Source organism: Anser brachyrhynchus (assembly GCF_964034855.1).
Source record: "Anser brachyrhynchus genome assembly, chromosome: 5".
Lineage (NCBI taxonomy): Eukaryota > Metazoa > Chordata > Aves > Anseriformes > Anatidae > Anser > Anser brachyrhynchus.
Genome location: NC_137699.1, coordinates 7,314,396 through 7,336,513, shown reverse-complemented (window position 1 = coordinate 7,336,513; position 22,118 = coordinate 7,314,396). Strand labels below are relative to the sequence as shown.

Here is a 22,118-nt window from a genome sequence, read left to right as displayed (position 1 = left end):
CCCGGGACTCACCCAGGTCACTGTGTGCTGAAGACCTCAAGAGGGCACTCAGCACAAAACATATTGCATTCCAGGAATGAAAGGTGTCTACAGTTATGTCACTGGCCACTTTCCACAAAAGGCAGTTATCCTTACCCAGTTTTCCAAACGATCAACTCAGCTTTCATCTCCTCATCAGTTCAGTTTAGATATAGAACTGTTAAAAAAGAAAAGAAAAAAACCTGTAGAGGGAAAATAAGCCATTATAGGATCTGTGCTTCTTTTCTATATTGAAGAAGATCCCTTTCATTAACGCTTTTAAGAAATGAGGATTCCTCAGTTTCTAGAGTCAGCCCTAAAACCTTCCTTTTTCGAAAGCTGTCTGTTGCTTTCAAAGAGTTATTGCCTCCAGAAAGACTGCTTTTACGCTCGAGGCACGCAGGACAGAATACTGCTTCTTTAGACTCCATCTCTCCGGCCTGCCTACGGAACCTAAACAAAACCCACCCAGCCCACAGCGAGTGCCGGTCAAAACTCATCTCCTGCCTTCGGCAGCCGAGACCTAGCGGGATGTTTCCTTCCCTGCCCGTGTACGTACCGGGCACGCTTGCGCCCACACGCCGGCAGCAGCCAGCCCTGTGCCCGTCGGGGCGGCACCGCTCCCCCTGCCCCGAGGGGCTGCGGGGCGCCGCCTGGCCCCAGGCTCCGCGCTCCTGCTGCAGCCCGGGCGGCCTCTGCAGGGCTCTCTGGCTCCCCAGGCAGAGCCTTAACCCCATCCCCGCCCGCTTTCTGCACTGCCTTCACAGCCTGCAAATGGCATTATCAACAATTGCCTCGTTCCCACAGAGATGTCATTATTCCAATAAAACCGAAACCCATTCTTCTACCACATCCTCTTTACATCGGTAGTTTCACAAAACGCATACTGCCCCTTTTATATTCAAAGTGGACTTCCCGATGCACAAGTTCAAACTCCAGCTATCATCTATCATCTTAATTCTTCTGGGACAAATAAAGTATCGTGCAACATACCATATGTGGATATTTCAGCAGAGCTCTTTAGAGGCATATCCTGTCTACTCCGTGTGATCAATGGTTATTTTGTTTGTATATTTAGAATAATATGCGGCAAACTTCCATCTGGGTGCGCTACCTTAAAAAAAGAAAAAAAAAAAAAAGGAAAAAAAAAGACACTAAGGTTGGGAGTCAGTTCCTGATGTGACTTGGGCCATTTATATACCCTAGGGCATCTGAGACTTCTACAGAGGAATCTCAGACAGCATGTGTAGCCACACATGATGTCCTAAAACATAAACTGGCACTAGACACATACTTCAGCACCTGAATCTCCTGAAGGTCTGGGGCAAATCAAAGCATCCCCATTCCCCAGCGCACTAGATGCCAAGTTACCTTTGTTCTCACAGGGCTGTGTTAAGCAGCACTTTATGAGAGTCACCTGCACTTTAAAAATACTTAAACACTCATCCTCTGAAAATCAAATCCCACTGCAGATCAGGCACACAAGGGAGAGACATGTATGAATAACTTTCAGATATACGTTGTAGATAATCAGCGGTATTACTGCTGATCTACATATTACCAAAGAATTGTAACACTACCAATCGGCATTAAAAACAGCTTTAGTAAAGACACCTCATCAGTTAAAGTAGAGTTATTACATCAAAAACACTTCCTCAGTTAGAGTAAATTTGTTCGCCAGGATTTGCATGGTAGAAAATTTAAGAAAAATTAAGCTTGTATTATTCAAAAGTAATAAAAGCTTGCAGATGATCCAAACCAATTTGATACCTGAATGCTAATAAAAGCAATGTGGGCCTTTAACAGGTTGAATGTGCTCAGTGCTGTGGAAACTCAGAAGCAGGTGCTAGAGCTGCCCTGCTTTTCAGACTGGGTAACTGACTCCAGGTGTTATTTGGTCATGTCTGTAGGTGGGAAAAGAGGGGGGTGAGGTTGTATTCAGCAGTCTTATTAACTTAGGGAATTTAGGTAAGTTTTTAAGATGCCTTTATTTCTGCAAGACATAGTGGATATAGCAGTAATAAGGTGATGCGACCAATAATTAACTAATAGTTAGCTTTTAATAAAAGGTTGAAACTGCTAGTGCTTTCAACAACTTCTACATGCTTTATATAAAAGCTGTATTAGAAGTATTTCCTGAAACGTTTGGTGGGGTGGAACAAAAAAGGGTTTTGAATAGGATCACCTTATGCATGTTAGCTGTGATCCAAATGTGTAGAACTCTGAGTACAGAGCCAAAAGCTGTAAAGGCTGCCCTGAAATCCCACAACGTTCCCTCAAACTTTGGATTGCGACTTTGCTGCAAATTGCCCAGTAGTTCCACGACAGATTTTTTTTTCAGCTTTTTGTAGAAGGGATGGAACTCCCACTTCCCAGACAGTGAAGCTGAATTCATAAAAATTTGTTTTATTGAAGAATAAAAATTTTTCCGAAGGAATTTCCATGACAACAAACATAGGACATGCTATCTTTAAGCGTTTTCTAAAGGGTTTTCCTTTAGTCTATAAATCCTTTGAGTTCATTGTCAGTTGCTGGCTGTTCCTAGTCACCTGTCAAAGTATTGGCACAAAGGCTATGAAACTTTGTACAAACTCCAAGGTTGCCATCAATACTCAAAGAGTCTCCCAAGTTTGCGTAAATGATTTCTGAATACAGACCACTGAGAATACCAAATATCAATGCTAAGGTCCCTTTTTAATTGTGTTTCTGTATTTATTGCTAAAATCTAATTTGTAAAATTGGGGCTAGATGAGTGTTTCACTAACAGCCCAGTCCCTCTTTGCCAAACAGCCTTAAGACACAGTGGTATGACCAATAGCCATGTAACTTTTTTCATACTGCAGATTATTTATTTAAACTCTTGAAGCATAAAACACTACGTCCAGCCCCGGTGCACTATATCTCATGTAGTTATTTTACATCGGGGACCAGGCTGTACGAAACACTGGCTCAGCAAGGCGATTCACGCGTTCTAATGTAAACAGCGCCAAACACGGCGCCCAAGTCCCAGCCTCAGCTTTCTCATTAACAGAGAAATCACCTCGGAGCTCTTTTGCTGGCACTTCAGAACTCCATTCCTGGATGTCAGGCTCTATTTCTCCACAGAAATATTTATCCTGAATTACTCAACGATTTCCAGAGTCATGAAAAGCTCCGTAATTACTTCTTAGCAGTCCTCTTACGTAGCAATAAGGGGCCATCTGTGAAGCCCTCCCTCTCAGAATTGTCCAGCTCTTATTAAACAAGCCTTTAGAAACGTTTAACCCAGACAGTTGTGACTAAGTGTTTTCTAAATTTCTGTTGATGAATACTAACACTATGCCAGCGAGTACCCGGTTGGAAATACATTGGTAGCACTAGGGTAGCACCTGGAGCAGGGACTAGGCTGGCACTGAGACAAACCGAGGCAAGAGGCTGCTGGCGCCTGACGAGGGACTCCTGCAACGCCCCTGCGCAGGTTTCAACGCTGGCTTACCTAAGCTCAGCCCGGTACTTAAACTCTCACGGCACAAACGCCGCGCGGTTAATGGGGAAGGGACCCAAGCGAGCGGGCAGCAGCCCCGCGAGGGCCCGATGGGCAGAGCCCTCTCGCCTCACGCGCCGGGCCCCTCAGCGCCAACGGTCGCCGCCCGCGCGAGGCGGGGCTGAGGGGGCGCGAGGCGGAGCTGCGGGCGGGGCGGGGCGGGGCGGGGCGGGGCGCGAGGCGGCTCTTCCCGCCCGGGGAAGCGGAAGCGGAAGCGGCGGCGGCGCGGCCCCGGAAGGCGTCCCGCCCTCCCTCTCTCCCTTTCGGCACGGCGGCGTGCTCGGGCCGGCCGTGGCGGCGGCGCCATGAGCGTGCCGGCCTTCATCGACATCACAGAGGAGGACCAGGTGCGGCCGGGCGCGGCGCGGGGCCGCCGCCGGGGCTCGCTGCGGGAGGGCCGGCCGGCTCCTCGCGGCGTCACCGCGCGGCTGGGGCCGCCGCCGGACGCTGCCCGCAGCCTGGGCTTGTCGCCTGCCGTAGCGCCCGGTGCGGCAGGGGGGGCCGCGGCACGCGTCTGGGGTGTAAACCGGGCTGTTCGGGCCTTGCTGCTCGCAAAACGAGCGCTCTGTGTGTGTTTGTTTGTTTTTTAAGGCCGCAGAACTGCGAGCTTACTTGAAATCCAAAGGAGCGGAGATCTCTGAGGAGAACTCCGAAGGCGGGCTTCATGTCGACCTGGCGCAGATCATCGAGGCTTGCGACGTGTGCCTGAAGGAGGATGACAAAGGTTTGCCTCCCTAGGCCTTACGGGTTTCACTAGGCGCGGTCACCATCAGTCCTTTCAGACAGGCGACTGGGCTGAATTTAGGGGTGTGTTGCGTGGCTCACACGTTAACGTGCGCGTCTGTGTAAGATTGGAAGCGCTTAGCTCCAGCGTGGCCAGATAAAATCTGCGTGTGCTCCACTCCTCCCTTCCTCAAACACCCAGTGGCCTTTGAAGAAATCAGAAATGGGACTAGGTTGTGCTTGTTAGGAGGGCCCAGGGAGCTTTATATAAAAGCTTTCTCTCTGAAAAAAGTGAACGATAAAGTAAGATTCGCTTCTGGTAAATGGCTGCGGCGCTGCATGGTAAATAGGTAGCAATAAAAACTAGGGCTGTAGATGTCTGTAACTAGAAGTATTAAGGCCTAAACATTAGTTGGTTAATATTGTCTGAAAACACTGGGATCTTTCAGTAGTCACTACTGGTTTTGAGGTAGGATATAAATCCTTAGCATCTACACTACTATGGGTTAGTGACACTGATACTGCAATAGCCTTAAATGATCTTTCTGTGCCTCCAGGGATCTGTACTGACGTAAAGTTCCATTTAGAACTTTTACCTGTAAAAATAATAGCTGATATTAATAATATGCGTTTGAAAGAACGTAGGGTTTATCTGAAGATTACGTACGATTATTTTTCATTTTGCCTTTTAACTGTAGGCAAATGAGTATGAAACACTGGAGAACCTTATCGCAGTGCTGTTTGATGTTCAGGTGTCATTAGGGGAAATACGTATTTGCCATATTTTTTTTTATGCTTTCTATAACTGATACTTGGGCAGGCTGTGGGCAGAATACCTGTCAGGCCCTATTTGTGCAGCATGTAATGCCGTACTTGAAACAGGCTGCAGAGGCCTCTGCGTGTGCTTTGTTCTTCTGGGCACTTCTCCTGCGGTCTGGGTTTCCCTTGCACTGAGCACCAGGTTAGAATTCTTGCTTTAAAACAATTTTCTAGGTGTGCAGGAGGAACCCACTGCTTTACTTATTTAAAGGCCAAAACCTGAAGTTCCCCTGACTTTTCTTGTGTGTGAATAGAGAACTTGAAGCAAGTAAGATACCAAATACCAAATTCTGTTCTTACCTTACGGTGGTAATTCTTGCTTTAAATTGAGACATGTTAATAAGAGACCACATGAACCAAATCTCTTGAACATTCTGATGAATATCCACGTTGGTTATGTTGGCATCATATCTCTTACAGTTCTTGCCAATGCAAAATAAGCGTTCCCAGCAGAAGGAACTCTCCAGCACTAAATAGCTATTGGTGATGGTTGCTGCTGTCAATTTTAAACAGCTGTGTATTTTGTTTTGTGCAGATGTTGAGAGTGTAATGAACAGTGTAGTCTCTTTGCTTCTTATCCTGGAACCTGACAAACAAGAAGCACTGATTGAAAGCTTGTGTGAGAAACTAGTAAAATTTCGGGAAGGAGAGCGCCCATCTCTTAGACTGCAGCTGTAAGTATTCTACAGAGGAGCTGAGATAACGTTGTCTTGAAAAGTAATCCTTCCTCTAAAGAGAACGGATTGTTTTGTGTGTCTCTGGAAATGAAAGTGTGGGGTGTCTGTTGAGATCTGTGTGTCTGTTGTAGGAAGCACAGACTTCTTGGCTTCTCTGCTGCGACCTGTTACAAAACTGAATGCTGTTACAATTCTTCATGGACTTAAGGTGTCGCCAGGTGCTTTGTGTGTACTACCACGCATCTGGATAGAAACTTTGTATGCTCTCCAGTGAAGTTTTTCTAAACCTTTTAAACTCAATTGTTTGTGGTTTAGACTGAGCAATCTCTTCCATGGCATGGATAAGAACACTCCTGTGAGATACACGGTATACTGCAGCCTTCTTAAAGTGGCCTCCTCGTGCGGTGCCATCCAGTACATTCCAACTGAACTAGACCAGGTAATTAATTACTGTGGTGCTTCAAGTTACCGCCTTTGTATTAACAGTGTTGCATCTCACTAAATATTAGTCAGAGTTAATACAGACCATTTTTCCCTGCTGTAAATTGCTAGACACTACTGAAATAAGAAATGTAGAACACGACTTCTTACCTTCTAAAGGTCTGCGTCCAGAATCTAAATCAAGCTGCTGTTTATTTTCCACCTCTGATGCTGAGCATAGTTAAATGTGTCCGATTCTTGTGGATGTAATGAAAGTGAGAAGTTTTGATCAGGAATTGGGGCGGCAAGTTCTTGTCCCTTCCTCTGGAATCAGAATGTATTGGAATCACACGAAGAGCACAGACATCTGGCCTTGTCATGGGAAAACTTCCAGGTTCTGCATGGGGAGCCTCAGAGTCAGAGGACCCAAAAGAGAAATCTGTGAAAGATCTCTTGAATCCGTTTCTGCATGAGAGTAAATTAGAAGTATTTGCAGTTTCTTGTTAACTTTTTTCCAACGCTTCCTTTTCGCTTGTATTCTCCTTAGGTCCGAAAATGGATTTCTGACTGGAATCTCAGCACAGAGAAAAAGCATACTCTTCTGAGACTGCTGTATGATGTCCTAGTAGACTGCAAAAAGAGGTATAAAAGACAAGTAATAACTGCATCTTAAATTGATCTATTGCAAGTGATTTTTAATAAAAGTATTTTTCATGGCACTTTAAAATTAATCTGTACTGATAATTCAGTCCAAAGGTACCTCTTTTTTTCTATGTTTTTGTAAGCGTTTTTGAAGTTAGTAGTGAACTAACTACAAACCATAGACTCCCAAAATAAAACTATTCCTTTCTATAAATACTAATCTTCAAGCATTGTAATGTTGTGCCAAGTTTATTATTTAATTGCACTTTTGACATTTTAGTGCATGGTAGTGCTATCTCTTAATGATGTTGGGAGGCTTATCAATCACAGTTAACAGAATCGGTCTTTTATATAAACATTACCTTTAGGACAAAGCTTTCCACTAGTCATCAAAATTAATGTCCACAGAATACCTGCTTGACCATTTTAAATCATTATCCTGGATCAGAAGAGGTATCTTTGATCTAACAAACTTGGCAGACCAGTGTCTTCTGGCATGCAAAGTAATGCTGTGCGTACTGTGCCTGTTAATTAACGCAAGTCTTAACTGAGAGCTGTCATCAGTTTATCTCAAATACCTGATATAGTATATCGAGTGCATTGGCCAGGGCAGTTGAGATGGGCTGGTACTTAGAAGTGGTTTCGGCGTGTAGTTCCACAACTGTTTCAGCCTATCTAAATTGACCCCGCTGTAATTTATGGGAGGGGGGAAAGCAGCTTTTCCTACGTTTGCATAGCTTTGTATTGCTGCAGACCTGATTCTGTCTTGTACTCCACCTGTTCCTGTCCTGTGCCTCCAAGTACTGGAACCAGTATGTGTGGTGTGTGTGTGTGCTGGTGTAGGCATATGTGCAACTGCACAATGGATTGGACTAGGGAGGTGACTTGCAGAAAAAAAGGCATGTGTGGAGCTGTCGTAGTAGGAGGAAAGTTTCTTCTGGCAGGAGAGTTAGCTTATTTGGGCCTGGTGAAATTGTAGCCTGGAAGTGCTGTGTCAGCATAGCAGGATCACTTTTACCTCACCTCCATTTAGGGATGATTAATCCTCATGGAGTAGTTACACTGTGAGTTATGTTACTGCAATTTCCTGTCACTGACATTAAAACGCTTTTGTACTGATTGTACTTCATGAGAGATTTCAAAAATATTAATCAGATCTTGTATGTGGCATAGCACGTAGTTTGTTTTAGAAATATTATGCTGATATTCTGTAATGCTCATACTCTGAACACTTGATTTACTGAGAGGTTTTAACTAGTTTAATTTCCACACTTAATAGCTAACTACTTTTAGCTAGTCTTATTATCAAATCTGTGGATTAAACTTGTAATTTTTGTTTTCAGTCTTACTAGTAACCTTGCTACCAAAGTTACTTAGTAGTTAACTGCCAGATTTCATTAAAAAAAAAAACAAAACAACAAAATTGCTCACCAATAATAGGTGACATTTTTTAAATTAGGCATTTAAAAACTTTCACTAACTCTGTAATATATTACTCCTGCACTCAGTGTCCTTACCATCTGTTGCAGTGAGCTTTGCACTGAACTGAGCAGTTTTTCAGAGCACTTATATTTCTCTCCAGGAAAGAAAACAAGAAGTGACCCTAGCACCTTTGACCTGGTTCACTCTCCTGGATCAGTGGGCAGTATTTGCAATAGTATGGGAAACTCACAGCAGCATTCCAGCTTTTGCACGCAGGAATGTTGCTCTACCTAGCAGTTTGGGAAGATAAGGGGGAACTGAAAAATAAGCAATAAAAATCATACCTCCGTTACCATGTTGATTTATAATAAAGGAAAAAACCCACATTGTTGAAAGCAATGGGACTGTGTTTTTTTGGTTTATTTTACGTGGCAGAAAAGATGGCTTTCCAGACCTAATAGACTTTCCCCAGTGGATAGCTTGGTAGTGAACAGCTTGTGAAGAGTAGATACGCAGATGTTAAGTTTGTTGTTCCTTTTCCTACAGTGATAAGTGAAAGCTTGTTTTATCAAATCTTTTCCAGTCACTTTCTGGTTGAAGTTTCTTCTTACTGATGATCAAAATCGTCTTCTCTTTGAAGAAGGATTCTTATCTTTCCCATGATCAACTGAAGAAAAATCGGTGGTGGTGGCTGGAGAACAGATGGCTGCTGTGGCTTGTTTCTGAGATCTGTATTTGGTAGCTGAACTTTGCAGGAGATTAGTTACTTTCGCTGCTACTTACAATCCTTGTCATAAAGGTTCTGTAGCAGTTTTGTGCCTCAGCTTTAATATTCAACATTTTCCTAGCTGTGTTGCTATGGAACTGCAAGGTAACACAACCTGTTTTCCAGCTGCAGGTGAAGTTTTGCAGGCACGTATGGTTTGCATGCAGCCAAAGAGTTGAGTTCTACTGTGAGACCTTGAATGTCATGCCCGGCTCCAGCCTGATGCAGCTCACAGTTTTGTCTCTGCCATCGACCTGGCAGGATTCAGACTGGGATGAGTCTTGTCCAAGTTTACATTCAAACAGGTCTGGCAAGTCTGGTTATTAATACCTGTAGCCAAAAGCTCAGCGTTTCAGGCACCTGCAAAATAACTGTTTCATTTAATTTAATGTAAAGGGACTCGATTCCAAAATTTTCTGGAGACTGAATACTCTATTTTTTTCGTCCCTTTATCTACCATAACTTTTCAATTCTTACTGGTGTTTTGTCAAGTTACTCATCCAGACTGGCAAGTGGAGCCAGGAGTGTTTGTGCCAGCTGTCTTGCTAGAAAAATGTTCATACTTAAATCTTAGGTGAAATACACACTCAGCAATAAGCTTTGGTGAAATGGCGATCTGTAATACTGCTTTAAACACCCTAATTTATAGTAGTAGTCTGACACTGAATAGAGTAAGATGAAATAATAAAAGGAACAGAAGAATTCTGGCATATTTGTTGAGGCTTACAAGGCTTTAGCACAGGAAGTTTGGGACTGATTGTCTTGTAGCATTCTGATATTTGCTAGACATACAATATGCTGCTTCTCCCCCTTCAAAAAAGGGGGGGAGGGATTGCAAATTTTATTTGAAGTGAGTGAAAAACATAGTTTTAACTTTCGCTCCTAAAGGAGGGAGAAGAGGAGGAAAGTTCAGAACTATGTTGCAGATTTCTGGAAGTATATAAGTACAAAAATAGAAAACATATATTAAATATGGGGACTTACTAGGTAGAATAGAACATCAGCTGAGCCTCTTTGTTTGAATATCTCTATAGTGCAAGTCCTACTTTAAAATGTTTCTTTGTCTTCACTAAATATTGAGCATTGATAAGGCTTTAGTAGCTCAAAAATTAGTCTGTTGTAGACTGACGCGCATGCAAATAGTTCTTGCATGTGTAAAGCTGTCTACATTTGTTCTATTTCACTGATACAAGGCTATCAGTTCTACACACCAGTATCAGTTGCCACAACAAAGCATAGGCCAACCTCTTTAATGACAAAATCTTAAAACAAATATTTTGTTCAAGTTTTCTGTTCAAAACAATTTGGGAATAATGGCTGGCACCTGTAGAAAACTTCTCTGCCTTTGGTACAAACTCTCTTTTTACTCAGTGGACATTCAGATTATATATGATACTGTTTGCTTCCCATGATTCGCACTGCACATAAAGGATACCTGCCAAATTTTCTAGGAGCACAAAACCTCACCCTATAGAGAAATTGGCAAATAGTAATACTGAGAGTTTTAAAATTAATATCCCTGTGAACATAGTCTTTGGACTGTAAAAACCACGCTAGCTTGTGCTGCTACATAGGATAAACCCATATCAGCATGGAAAATTTTATAAGTCTATCAGGCCACGCTTGTGTATACAGGTTTTGGCTGGAATACCGTTAATTTTCTTCACTGTAGCTTGTATAGGGAAGGTTGCTTTATCTGGAATTCAGTTACTTTCAGGGAAGAGTTTAGCTTTACATTATAACTCACAGAGTAACATCCAGCCTTCCTGTCCACTGAGAAAGTACTTCTGCCTAAAGGGGACTCCAAGTATATGTGCAGAAAAGCAGCAGAACGCTTGCCAGTCTGTGTATATTCACTGCATATATTTTTTGCTGAAAACTTTGTGAAAAAGCATGAGAAGTTAGTGGTCTCAATAGTGGTGAGAACCACTGCATAAAAATAAATCAAAATCAGTTAAAAGTACAGTATCTGTCTTGGAGCTGGTTTGCAGTAATGTCAAGGAGCTGTTTAAAGAAATCATCAGGGCAGACAAGACTGTAGATTTACTTAATTTTCTTCAAATGAATGCTTTTTCTAAAAGCTGTCTGTCAAACTAGTGTTGGAAGCTGCTTCCTTTGCAGCAGCCTAAGCCAATCTAATTGCGGGCTGTGTAACTTCATCAGTGAAATGAGCAGCTCTCGGTCTGAATACTTGGAGAGAATCTGTGAAAGAAGAAAAGGGAGCTTTTACACAGTCACTTTTCTGACCATAAATATTCTTTAAGATATGCCATTTTACATTTGAAATAAACTTTGCAGTGCTACTTATTCTGCAATGATTAAATCCAGATGTGCATAAGAAGAGCATTCTAGTGAACCATATAAAGCTGTTCCTAGCTCAGAGAGCTTTTTCCATAACCAGCAGGTAATTTATCAATTTAAGAGAATGAAATGAAGGGTGAAGATAAACATTTTGTAGAACAAGAATTGAAAGAATACATCTAGTTAATTTGTTCTCTCCACTAGAATTAAAATGGATCATCTACATCTTTTCAAGTGTAACTTAATTTGACCTGTAACATCATAATGGAATTAATCAAATATTTGAGTGTCTTGTTTGAACTTTTTTTCCCCCAGCAATCCTGAGTTAACTTTGTTTTTCTTTCATAGTGACACTGCAGCAAAAGTAATGGTGGAGCTATTGGGGAGTTACACAGAGGACAATGCTTCCCAGGCTAGAGTTGATGCTCACAGGTAACACAGACTTCCTAGTTCCCTTAAAAGTGGCTTTTTCTAAATTGCTGAATTACGTTGATTGCCTTACTAATAAAGAATATTGAATGTCCTGGCAGGCAAGGGCCCTCCCATGGCCCTTTTTCTATAGCATGGCTGACTTGATAAGGAGTTTATCTGTGCAGCCTGCGGTAGGTTTGCTGGTTTCCAGGCTGTCAGGTTTACTCCACTGCACAAGTGTGCAGGCATACTTGGGCTCACTGCTGAGAAAGAGCAGCCTTGCTAACAAGGTTGTTTACATCAACTATGTTATCAGAAGTTTAAAAAAAACTGAAAGGATGTCAATTCCTCGCTGATTATTTGATTCTTTAACTTAAATACTTTTTTTCAAATGGCACTTTCTATTGAAAATAAATTCTTGCTCTCTTTGCTATGAGCAAGGACTAAGGATACGAACTGCACAGAAATAAAATTACTTGGTAGACATGCTGGGAGTAAAGATGATTCTTAATTTATTTTCCCCACAGGCCAAAATGTGTAAAAGCTTATTTTCATATTCTGTCTGTCATTATTATTCTTAGGAATTAGATATTTAATAAGTAATGTAGATCTTCTGGGTGTGTAATAGCTTACACTTGAGCAGCAGGAAAATCAAATGACTCATTTTGAAAATTAAAGCATCTGTGCATAAGTAAACGAAAACTTTAATGGCTACCACTGAGGCCTTTTTACCTCTGAAAGAACGTGTGTTCTCTGGGTTTACTACAGTGCTGTCTCTGTGCAGACTAGGTTCTTCTGGATGCATATTATGTGGTAGGGTCATGGTCTAGGCCAGTGGTGCTAGTGTAGCACTGACAGCCTTCTAATGTGCTGCTGAACAAAAGCTTTCATCTAGAGTTCTAGAAACACTTTAGGACTGTTTATAGTCCAGAGCTGCAACTGATAAATCATAGGTCTTGCAGTGTTTGGTATTGAAGATTTCTCTGCTTTGTGTCACATGTTCAAGTATAATTAATCTTCCTAAACGACTTAATTCTATGAAGTTTTAGGAGAACAGTAAAAATACCACTAGGAATGAAGATCTGGCTAGAAACAAATGCATAGATGGAAACAGTAGGTTGGTCTGTAGCCTTACCACTTGGCCAATTTTATTTGTGATATGGGGAAAAGTACTTAACAGTTTCTGTTTCTTTGTTCTGTTTTCTTTTTTGTCTGTTGAACGAAGATTAAAGTTACCTAGGAATGTGACATGCCTTATATTTAAGAACAGTTGAAAACTACAGAGTATTTCCTAGAAAATCAAGAAAAACAAATTGAATTGCATTTAATCATAAAAATGTGTATTGCTGTTTTAAAAAAAAAGTAAAATCTCCTTTTCTAACCAGATGCATTGTACGAGCATTGAAGGATCCAAATACCTTTCTCTTTGATCATCTTCTTGCCTTAAAACCAGTCAAATTTTTGGAAGGAGAACTTATTCACGATGTAAGTAACTTTGATTTTAGCAAGTTGGTTTGATATCTATTGAGTGCCTCCTTTATTGGTTTCTTTTGAAATTCATTAAAGGAGTTGTCTATGTCGGTAATCTGCAGTGTACTTTTTTTATTGCTTTTAAAATTAAAAAAAAAGTTACATGTAAAATGTAGCATGGATAATAGAACATTCCCCTTTAGAAGCATCAGAGTTACAAATCCTGTCTTTACATGAGTTCTTGTGGCAAAACTACCTTTCAGGTCTGAGAAAAGAAAGCACAGCATGGATTGGTGGCACAAGGCACACCCTTGGCTGGTGGTAGCGGCCAGAATTTTAACTTTCTTTTTGCATTTGTTTTTCAGTTCAATAGTAATAGTGGTGTTTTATATATCTATCTGTGCAGTCTTCAAGAAGGGAAACAGAAAATGTTTAAAGTGTTCTTACGCTTGTTTTCTAGCTTTTGACAATTTTTGTAAGCGCGAAACTAGCATCCTATGTCAAGTTTTATCAGAACAACAAAGACTTCATTGACTCCCTTGGTAAGTTTTCAAATCATTATGTTTCTGACTATTTGCATGGTTTAAGATAATAGAACTTACACAAACTGTTTCAGTTTCAACAGAAATATTGAAGCCAGAGAATTTTAATAGGACTTTTTTTAACACTGGATTAGAGTTTGTAGACTCTAGCCCTTGCTAGTTCAGAAATGGACCATCTAAAAACTATGGCGGCTTATACTAGGACAAGCATTAGAGGCGTTTGGAAGATGACTATTTTCTCCTACTTCTTTTCACTTAAACCTTTTGGGGGCGAATTTGTAACACATTGCTACTCTAGGCTAGGTCAGAGATTACAGTTTTCCAGCAAAAACAGCAGCTGGTATAAATCTTTTTTTTTTTATGATCAGTAAGTTTATAACAGCAAATACTTTTCCTGAATGGTAAGGTAAAACATGCAAACTACAGTGTGTGTGTGCGCGTGCGCTGATGCATTAGACCTAGCAAGCCACAGTCTGTCCCACTTAATTTGTTTCATCACATGAAGCAATGTGATGGAATGTTAATGTCAGCACCCTCTTTATTTACACACTGTGGAAGAAAGGAGTAGTAATTAACACTTTGACACTCCCCCGTTGATGTGTAATTGACTGTTTCAAAGGAGCACTGGTTCATAAGCTATTGCATGCATTAAAATTACGTTTTTTATATTCCAGCTTTTTAGGACAGGGGTCAGTGACAATGCAGAAATTGCTCAATGATGCAGATTTTTTTATTACTGCATTACGGTTTTGACATATTGGTAATGAATAAATGTTTCCATAAAAATCTGATTTTTTTTTTATAACTTTGATTTTGAAATGACACTTGAACACTAACTGAATGCATTTGAAGAAAGGCATAGTTTTGTTAAAACCAAGTTTAGTGCAGCCTTTTAACATATGCATTATTTTGTTTAATGGAGTGTGGTATAATTCTGAGAATAATTACCTTCAGAGCTTTAAAATGCTGGTACTTTAGGTATTAAAATGATGGAAACATCAATGATTTTTTTGTGGATAAAATTAGCAGTAAGTTTCTGGTAGTTTGTAAATGTGTATATGGGATAGGCATGTCTTTTGTCTCTTTATTTGAACATTAGTTGTGGGACTATCTTATGCTTTTTTTCCTTAGGGGAAATATCGTCTGTATTGTACTTATTTTTGTGTGTTGAAATGGCTTATTTGCTGAAAATGTAGTTGTAATTGAAAAAATGTACGCAATATTAATTACACGTGGGGTAGCAACTGTATGCCATGCAACAGTCATGATTTATTTTTGCCTTCTGGCATCTAGGTTTACTTCTGTGAATATACAGTCTGTATGTTAAATATATCTGATATTCACATTATTCTGGTAAAATCCTTAGATATCTGTGTAACTGTTTTGAAAGACAGCCCTACTTCCACTTACCTTGATTTCTCACCTCCTTTATGGTATCCTCAGGACATTTTGAATGTCTTCAAGGTAGAGATTCTAGAGGCCAAGGTAGAGATTCTGAGGCAGTTCAGACCTGAGTGCTAGGAACTTGGTCTACTTCTTCCAGTTATGCCTTTAAAAAACAATAGCAGTTTGGTACAGAAAACAACACAATTAATTGATGAGACATTCCAATATTCTTTAAAACACCTAGATCTGTTCCAAAAAAAAAAAATATTTTAAACCATTCTCCTTTTCTGCATCAGGACCAATTAAAATGTCTATGAAAGCTGTGCAGTGAAGGCTCCTACAGGTGGCATCAGTTTGTTACAATTTGTTGTTTTATTAATGCTGACAACTTAGGCCAGCAGTAGCATTATCTGTGTCAACTGGATCGCCCTAACATGTCCACATTTAATCTGGTATTATCAGCAGTCTTTTTCAGAAAGTTAATCAGCATCTCATTTGCATTTGTTAATTAGGGTTAATGTGTGCTAATTGATTTTTTCGATGCTTGTAGATTTCCATTAAAACCAGTTAGGTATAGTTTCTGATGCTCCTCATTTATATGAATTATGGTGATCACATTTTTGTTGAATTGGTGCCAAATAGGGAGCCTGCATCATAATTACAGCTAATTAACACAACATGATGTCCTCTATTAATGTGCTTTCCTATTAGAGTATGGATGTTATAAATTTCAAACTTAAATATTTACTGAAGCAATGTGAATGCTTATAATGTCATTCCAAAACAAAATGATTGCCATTCATTTTAAAGAAACTTCCAGCAAATCTTAGTTGGTGCCTTAGAGAACTTAATTTAGAAATGCCTTGGCTCATCCATGTGTCTTAACTCTGTTTACCTAGACTTCTTCAGTAAAACAGATTCTGATGTAGATGTGCAAGCTTCAGTTTCTTGTGCTACTATTCATACCATCATGTAAAAGATGAACGACTTTTACTATCTGTTCATATGCTCTTGAAGATCACACTTTAGCCACCCTAGATGCAACTCAGTGTTTTTATACTCTGGTGTAAAGTCATTAAGTATCAAAGCACATGTGTATGGGACAAAAATGTTGTGTTGCTGAACCATTACAGATTTGTTGGGTTTTTTTTAAGCAACTACATGAAAACGAGTGGTGCTGCTGTAGGAAGGCTTTGACATCACCAATTATTTTTCATTTGTTGTTGTGCTGCTGTTCTTCCTGATGATGCAACTGAAAAAATCACTTGTACCATTTGCACCCTTTCCATCTAAATTTCAGTTATGGTGATGTCCTTACTGGTTATCTATACTTCTACGTAGGCTTGTTGCATGAACAGAATATGGCAAAAATGAGGCTACTTACTTTCATGGGGATGGCTGTAGAGAACAAAGAAATATCATTTGACACAATGCAACAGGAACTTCAGATTGGAGCTGATGATGTAGAAGCATTTGTTATTGATGGTAAGAACTGTAACAAAGCACTTTACACAATGCTAATGAACCATACCTTTTATAGTCTTCAAGGCTGATGTTAAAAATTCAGAGAAATATTTTTAAATTTCTGTTCTAAGATACATATCTGTTAAAATCTTGTGCTTAAAAGACATGTACAACTGCTGACACTTTTATGAGTGACTTTTCTTTTTGGTGATAGATATATTTCAGATAATTCTTTATAGAACTAATAAATTGTGTGCAGGTTTAATTTTTTCATCTGGTTCTGTTTGCTGTCATTAAAACAGGATGTGTTTGTAGGGGGGAGAAGTTCATAAAAACTATACAGGATATTGCTTTAATAGATTGGCATCAAACAATGAAGATACATGTATGACCTTTGTCTTGTTACATCATTTTGCTTTTCTGCCTACTGGACTTTTAACAACACCAGTGAAAAATATGAACTGTTTTTTTTGTAGTTGTATTGATCCAATTATAAAGAGGTTTTATGCAATTTAATACCTTAATGCTGTCTTGAATATACTGCTCAAAACAGCATTGCTTTTTTTGCAGCTGTAAAGACAAAGATGGTATACTGCAAAATAGATCAGACACAGAGAAAAGTAGTTGTCAGGTAAGACAATTCTTCATAGCATTTTGTGGAACTTAGTGTGTTCTAATTATTTCACTTACAGTTGTAGAATATTTTAACTAGATAGAAGCAAGGTATTGTTCCTATCAGTTGCTGGTAGTTAAATAGTTGCTATTTATCATAATTTTATTAAAGCTCAGACTGAATGTGATTAGCTTATTTAATGAAAGAGTCCTATTTTCCAGCACATTTCATTTAATGACCTAATAGTGACAAGAATACTAATGACTGTTGTTGCTTTAAATATTTGGGAAGGCTACAGATTTCTGTAACTGGTAAAGTGCAGCCCTTTATATACAGAAAATAAAATTTCCCTATTCATTTATGAGAGCAAAGTAATGCTATCAAAGAATTATTAGGTGAGCATGACATCTAGTAATCATCTTCTAATTTTGTTTTACTTCTCTAGTCACAGCACACATCGGACCTTCGGAAAGCAGCAATGGCAACAATTGTATGACACTCTAAACACCTGGAAACAAAATTTGAATCAAGTGAAAAACAGTCTCCTCAGTCTCTCAGACACTTAAAAATGACCTAGAAATGTCTTACTATAGATAATTTTTATTAAAAATTTTGACGATTTGTGAACATTTCCAAAATGTATGCAATTGGTTTATAGAAGCTAAATATTCTAAATTGAAACCAAAAAAAAAAAAGGCAATAAAGCTAATCTGGGAGAGTATCTTCTGTTGATTTTATTACATAATTGTCAATATATAACATTAGCAATAGTGGTTGTTTCTTTTGTTATTGTTATCTAAGTTCATAATATGAGGATCTTTGGCAAGAGGTGGGGGAATGAAGGGAAGGTAATCAGAAAAAAGAGTGTAAATAATATGAAATGAGAGAGAGCTTCCCTCATACCCTAAAGGAGGAAAAACCATGAGTGAGTTAAAAGTGAAACTATGAAGCAATACCTGCTGGCATATCTTTGTGAATCATACCTGATGCTTTAGTGCTGAAAGAGGTATTATTTAGACAATATTTAAATACTTCTGTAGTAGAGGTAAGCAGATGATTTTATTCATCTGCCACTTTGAACTGCTCTAAGTTGTTATGTTTCTAGGAGGAGCCATTATATTTTTGAAACAGTTGCAGCTGATTGTTTGAAAATTGAGTGAGCAGTCTGACAGAAACCAAATTGAATTATTTCAGTCAAAAGTACCTCAGAACAAGAAAGAGGGGAATCTTAAGCCATAGTTTAATATTACTTACAGGTTTATTAAAACTTTAACTTGTGAACTTTTAACTTCAGGCAAAACTTGTAACAAGTTGCATGCAGTTGACTGCAGAAACAGACCTAACTTTATTAATAGGAATTTCACCATTTTTAAACAGAAGAGGTCTATACTTTGTATTAAACATGAAAGCACAATTAATACATACCATGTTCTATAGGAATACCTTTACCACTCTGGTTTATGCAAGTGATTTATCTGTGCCTAACAGGCACATACATGCATTTAAATTCCTGCCGCTGTTCTTTATTCTCTGTCTTCATGTTTTCTTTTCCTTGATGAACAAAGTCTCTCCAACTGGAGGAATTTCTCAATTTCTTCTATTTGATTTTGTATGTTAGAATTATGAGTAGAACAGCTGCCTTCATCTCCAAGCATTCTTTCACTTTTTGCTGGAGTTACAGTTACATGAGAAGACTTCTGCTCATGTGAAGCAGTAAATCCTTCTTTCACCTGACAGAATAAAAATGTAGCAGTTAATAATCGAAGAAAAGTCAGGTACAGAGGTTCAGATTGTCAAATTCTGCTAACATTAAGCATGCAAGGAAATGTGAACAGAAAAATAAGTCAATTGCAAAAAGTTTCATTTGAAATGCGTATTTCAGCTTTAATCTAGAAGATTTGATAAATATACTTTTTATAAACCAAAGCTTAACATAAGACTTAGTACAGAAGTCTTATTTAAAAAAGACAATCCTGCACTAGAATGCAGATTAGCAAAAGAAATAGTTCAATTAAGCAGTTTAATGTTGCAATTGACACTTCCATTGCTATGCAATCACTTGATTAACAAAACCCAAAATCATGAGGTTTATAGCGTTAACTCCCTTTCTGTTTAGCGTTACAGATTAGAAAGCAAACGCCTTTAACTGAAGCAAGGTCTGTAAGCAGTTGGTTTTGTACATTGAAGATCTTCTTGTTCTCCAAATAGTTATTATTTCGTCAGTATTTCATATATACCCTGATCAAGCACATGACCAGAAAGTAGGGAAGCAGTGCTGAGTTTACCCCCATAACCCAACACCGTGTGGTTCCTGGGGAGGCCAGCATGGAGCAGGCACCTGTCTGAGCACAAGTTCACAACAGAGCATATTACACAGGGCCAACGTTGCAGTGGTTGCTGGGGATGTAGAAGGGGATGTCTAATACTTTGCATGCAGTAGAGACTACTTGTCTAATTACCTTGCATGTAATTCTGTTACAGGGATTGTGAGGTGAGGCCTCCTCACTCTGCTCAGTTATTTTTGAATAGTAGGCACTCATGCCCCAATCAATTGAAAGGCATGGTCCATGGTTTTAGCAGACCTGTTTTTAGCTTAGCACAAATCTTTCTTTTTTAAATAAAAGGAAATTTAAAAGCATGAAGATGTGTAGTGGGACAGCATATCATTGGGTGAGCTAATAATTAGTAAGCTTTCCTTCCCTAGCACACAAGCATGTCTTTAAGTTTGAAACACTAACTGTAAACAATGCAAATTGTTCAGTTAAGTTGTTGCACCTACAATGTTACTGCCATGCTTTTGGTTCTGATACTAGGTTCAGCAAGGACTAATCTGTTTCACTGAGGAAGTAACTTCCAATCTGTTAATTCCAGTGCTGTACACATACACTTTCCCAAGGCCTCAGACAGAAATTAATGATACTTCACTGCAAATCACTAGTCAAAATCTGTGGCACTACACATGGGGCTGCATCTGTGCTATGCTAACTATCCAAGAGAAAAAAAAATCTTTAATATAAGTATTACTCATATCGTATTGCCAATGAAATAAAGCCATGCCATGCTACTTGGATTTTACTGAAGACACCAAACATTTAGACCTCTGGAGAAGTAATTGCAATTAGGTAATATGTATATATAAACCCCATTGTCACAGACTAATATTAGAAAAAAATCCATGTCAAACTAAAAATCCTCAGCATTTTCACAATGAAATACACGTAAAACAATGCATCTTACTGCCCATGCTGAAGAATATGGTAAGTTCTCTTTAATACCATGGCAAATGCATAAAAACTTGTATTGCTGAATAGTATGGCTACGTGGTTAATGACTTGTGTGTAAACTGAGTTCAGCACTCTGATTCATCCTTACCTTGGGACTCGGGCATATGCAGACTAATATTTAAAACAGTTCTGCATGTTTTTTCTAGAATTTCAAATACATCTGTAGCATTTCTTTTTATTTTCTATCGCTTTAGTGTTGTATTTTGGTTAAATGGAGTTACCCAAATGGAAGAAGGCACAAGTCTGCTCTAGTGATGAATGTACAATCAGAACAACTCAGCTGAGCAGCAAAAACGACTGCTGAGCCTATGTTTAATCTCCTCAAAGCTTTTTTGTATCAGTCAAATATTATGAAAAATTTAAGAAAAGGAGGTGCTAGAACAGCACCAACAAAGGAAGGAGCAGGCTGCAGACTGCAGAACAGGCAGAGACTTCAAATCTAATCTAAGGTCAAATCAGCAAGAAACTGTTCTTGTCTGTCTCAGCTTTTACTTAGACTGCACATAAAGAGCTTTAATTTGTAGATGACAAAAAGATAATAACCACAATCAGAAAATGAAATACAACTTCTTACTAGCTGTAAATTAGACGCTTAGTCTACTCCTTACCAAAAGTTCTCAGCTGAGAGTGAGGGAGAAACAAGCAAGGAAGAGCAAGAGTTTTAATTCCTGAGCAAGAGCTTTAACTGATCGGTTCCTGGCTCCACCTCAATGAGCAAAAGCAGGAGACATGGTAAGTATCACCATAATGTTTGGTATTCTCCGAAAAATCCACTTCATTGTCATTCCCAAATGTAGTCTTATTGGGAAAGTTGACCAACATTACTCTTTACTTCCTAATTTCAGAGAACATGAATGCTAGTAGCACTAAAGAGAACCGATTAAGTCTCCTGAAGTCAGCCAACTTTGTCAACTGCAAACACTATACACCCTAATCTCAAACCTCACCCAGAAGACGCAGCCGTAACTACCTGAGAAACTCTTCTAGAACCTCTTCTGGAGAGGAAGGTCAATTGCAGTTGTAAATTATTGTATCAGTCTTGAATATTATGTTTAGTATTAGGTCTAACCCTAATACAGCAATTAAAACTGTTCAAGCTCCACACAGTAGGAGAGTTTAACAGATCTAAAAGTGCAGTATGAGCCACTGGTAGCATCATTCTGAACAAACTTGTCTTAGTGGGAAAGAAAATGCTTTCTTTTTAATTATCCGCTTTTACACATTTGTATAATATCATGCTAATCAGTAAGATAACATAAAATATGGCACTATGTAATTGCTGTCGTGGAATAAACTGATAGGGTCTCATTTGTAGGTACGCTGAATTTTTAGCTGATTCTTTTAAATAAGATGTTCCTATCAAGTAATAAAGGAAAGAATGTTTTTATACTTCCACATGATACTTCCCTCCACCCCCCCCTTTTATTTAAACTCCTACTTTTACTACTTTAGGTGATGATTTTTATTAAGGTACACAATGAACTACCCACTTCTTCCCCTCCCAAACAGGCTGGTTAGCATCTGTTTGATTCATATGCTGTGACTTTTTCCTGCTGCTTTCTATCAACCTTAATTGTGAAAAATGGTGCCTTGTTGCCCTTTTGATATTATTTTGGAGATTGACTCAGTCTTAAAGT

The 22,118-nt window shown here is 39.1% G+C and overlaps 3 protein-coding genes across 31 annotated transcripts in view; 1 reads left to right on the top strand and 2 right to left on the bottom strand.

Moving 5' to 3' along the window:
• Window positions 1–1,091, bottom strand: part of WT1 (WT1 transcription factor) — a 181,055-nt gene extending 179,964 nt beyond the window's left edge. The window contains exons 1-2 of one of the 3 annotated variants that reach the window (XM_080594775.1): window positions 1,012–1,091; window positions 136–196 (exon numbers count right to left, since the gene is read on the bottom strand). The gene's annotated coding sequence lies outside the window, so the exon portion shown is untranslated. Of the gene's footprint in view, window positions 1–135; window positions 215–577; window positions 737–1,011 lie in introns of those variants that run through there. The other 2 variants (XM_080594774.1, XM_080594776.1) reach the window with 2 other exon arrangements.
• A 2,645-nt stretch (window positions 1,092–3,736) lies between these two features.
• EIF3M (eukaryotic translation initiation factor 3 subunit M) lies at window positions 3,737–17,918 on the top strand. Its single transcript, XM_080594792.1, has 11 exons — window positions 3,737–3,888; window positions 4,133–4,265; window positions 5,619–5,757; window positions 6,076–6,199; window positions 6,728–6,822; window positions 11,660–11,743; window positions 13,108–13,207; window positions 13,653–13,734; window positions 16,462–16,605; window positions 17,155–17,215; window positions 17,643–17,918. Exons 1-11 carry the CDS (start codon window positions 3,847–3,849, stop codon window positions 17,761–17,763), a joined length of 1,125 nt encoding a protein of 374 aa, XP_080450918.1. The 5' UTR covers window positions 3,737–3,846; the 3' UTR covers window positions 17,764–17,918.
• Window positions 17,791–22,118, bottom strand: part of CCDC73 (coiled-coil domain containing 73) — a 94,180-nt gene continuing 89,852 nt past the window's right edge. For all 27 annotated transcript variants that reach the window (XM_080594760.1, XM_080594761.1, XM_080594754.1 and 24 more), the window contains one exon: window positions 17,791–18,927. In XM_080594760.1, coding sequence (XP_080450886.1) covers window positions 18,721–18,927 — 207 coding nt within the window. In that variant the 3' untranslated portion in view covers window positions 17,791–18,720. The remainder of the gene's footprint in view (window positions 18,928–22,118) is intronic.

Coding starts and splice junctions, on each gene's coding strand:
- EIF3M (XM_080594792.1), top strand. CDS start 3,847: ATGAGCGTGCCGGCCTTCATCGACATCACAGAGGAGGACCAG. Junction 4,266..5,618: donor CCTGAAGGAGGATGACAAAG/GTTTGCCTCCCT, acceptor TGTTTTGTGCAG/ATGTTGAGAGTGTAATGAAC. Junction 17,216..17,642: donor CAGAGAAAAGTAGTTGTCAG/GTAAGACAATTC, acceptor TTACTTCTCTAG/TCACAGCACACATCGGACCT.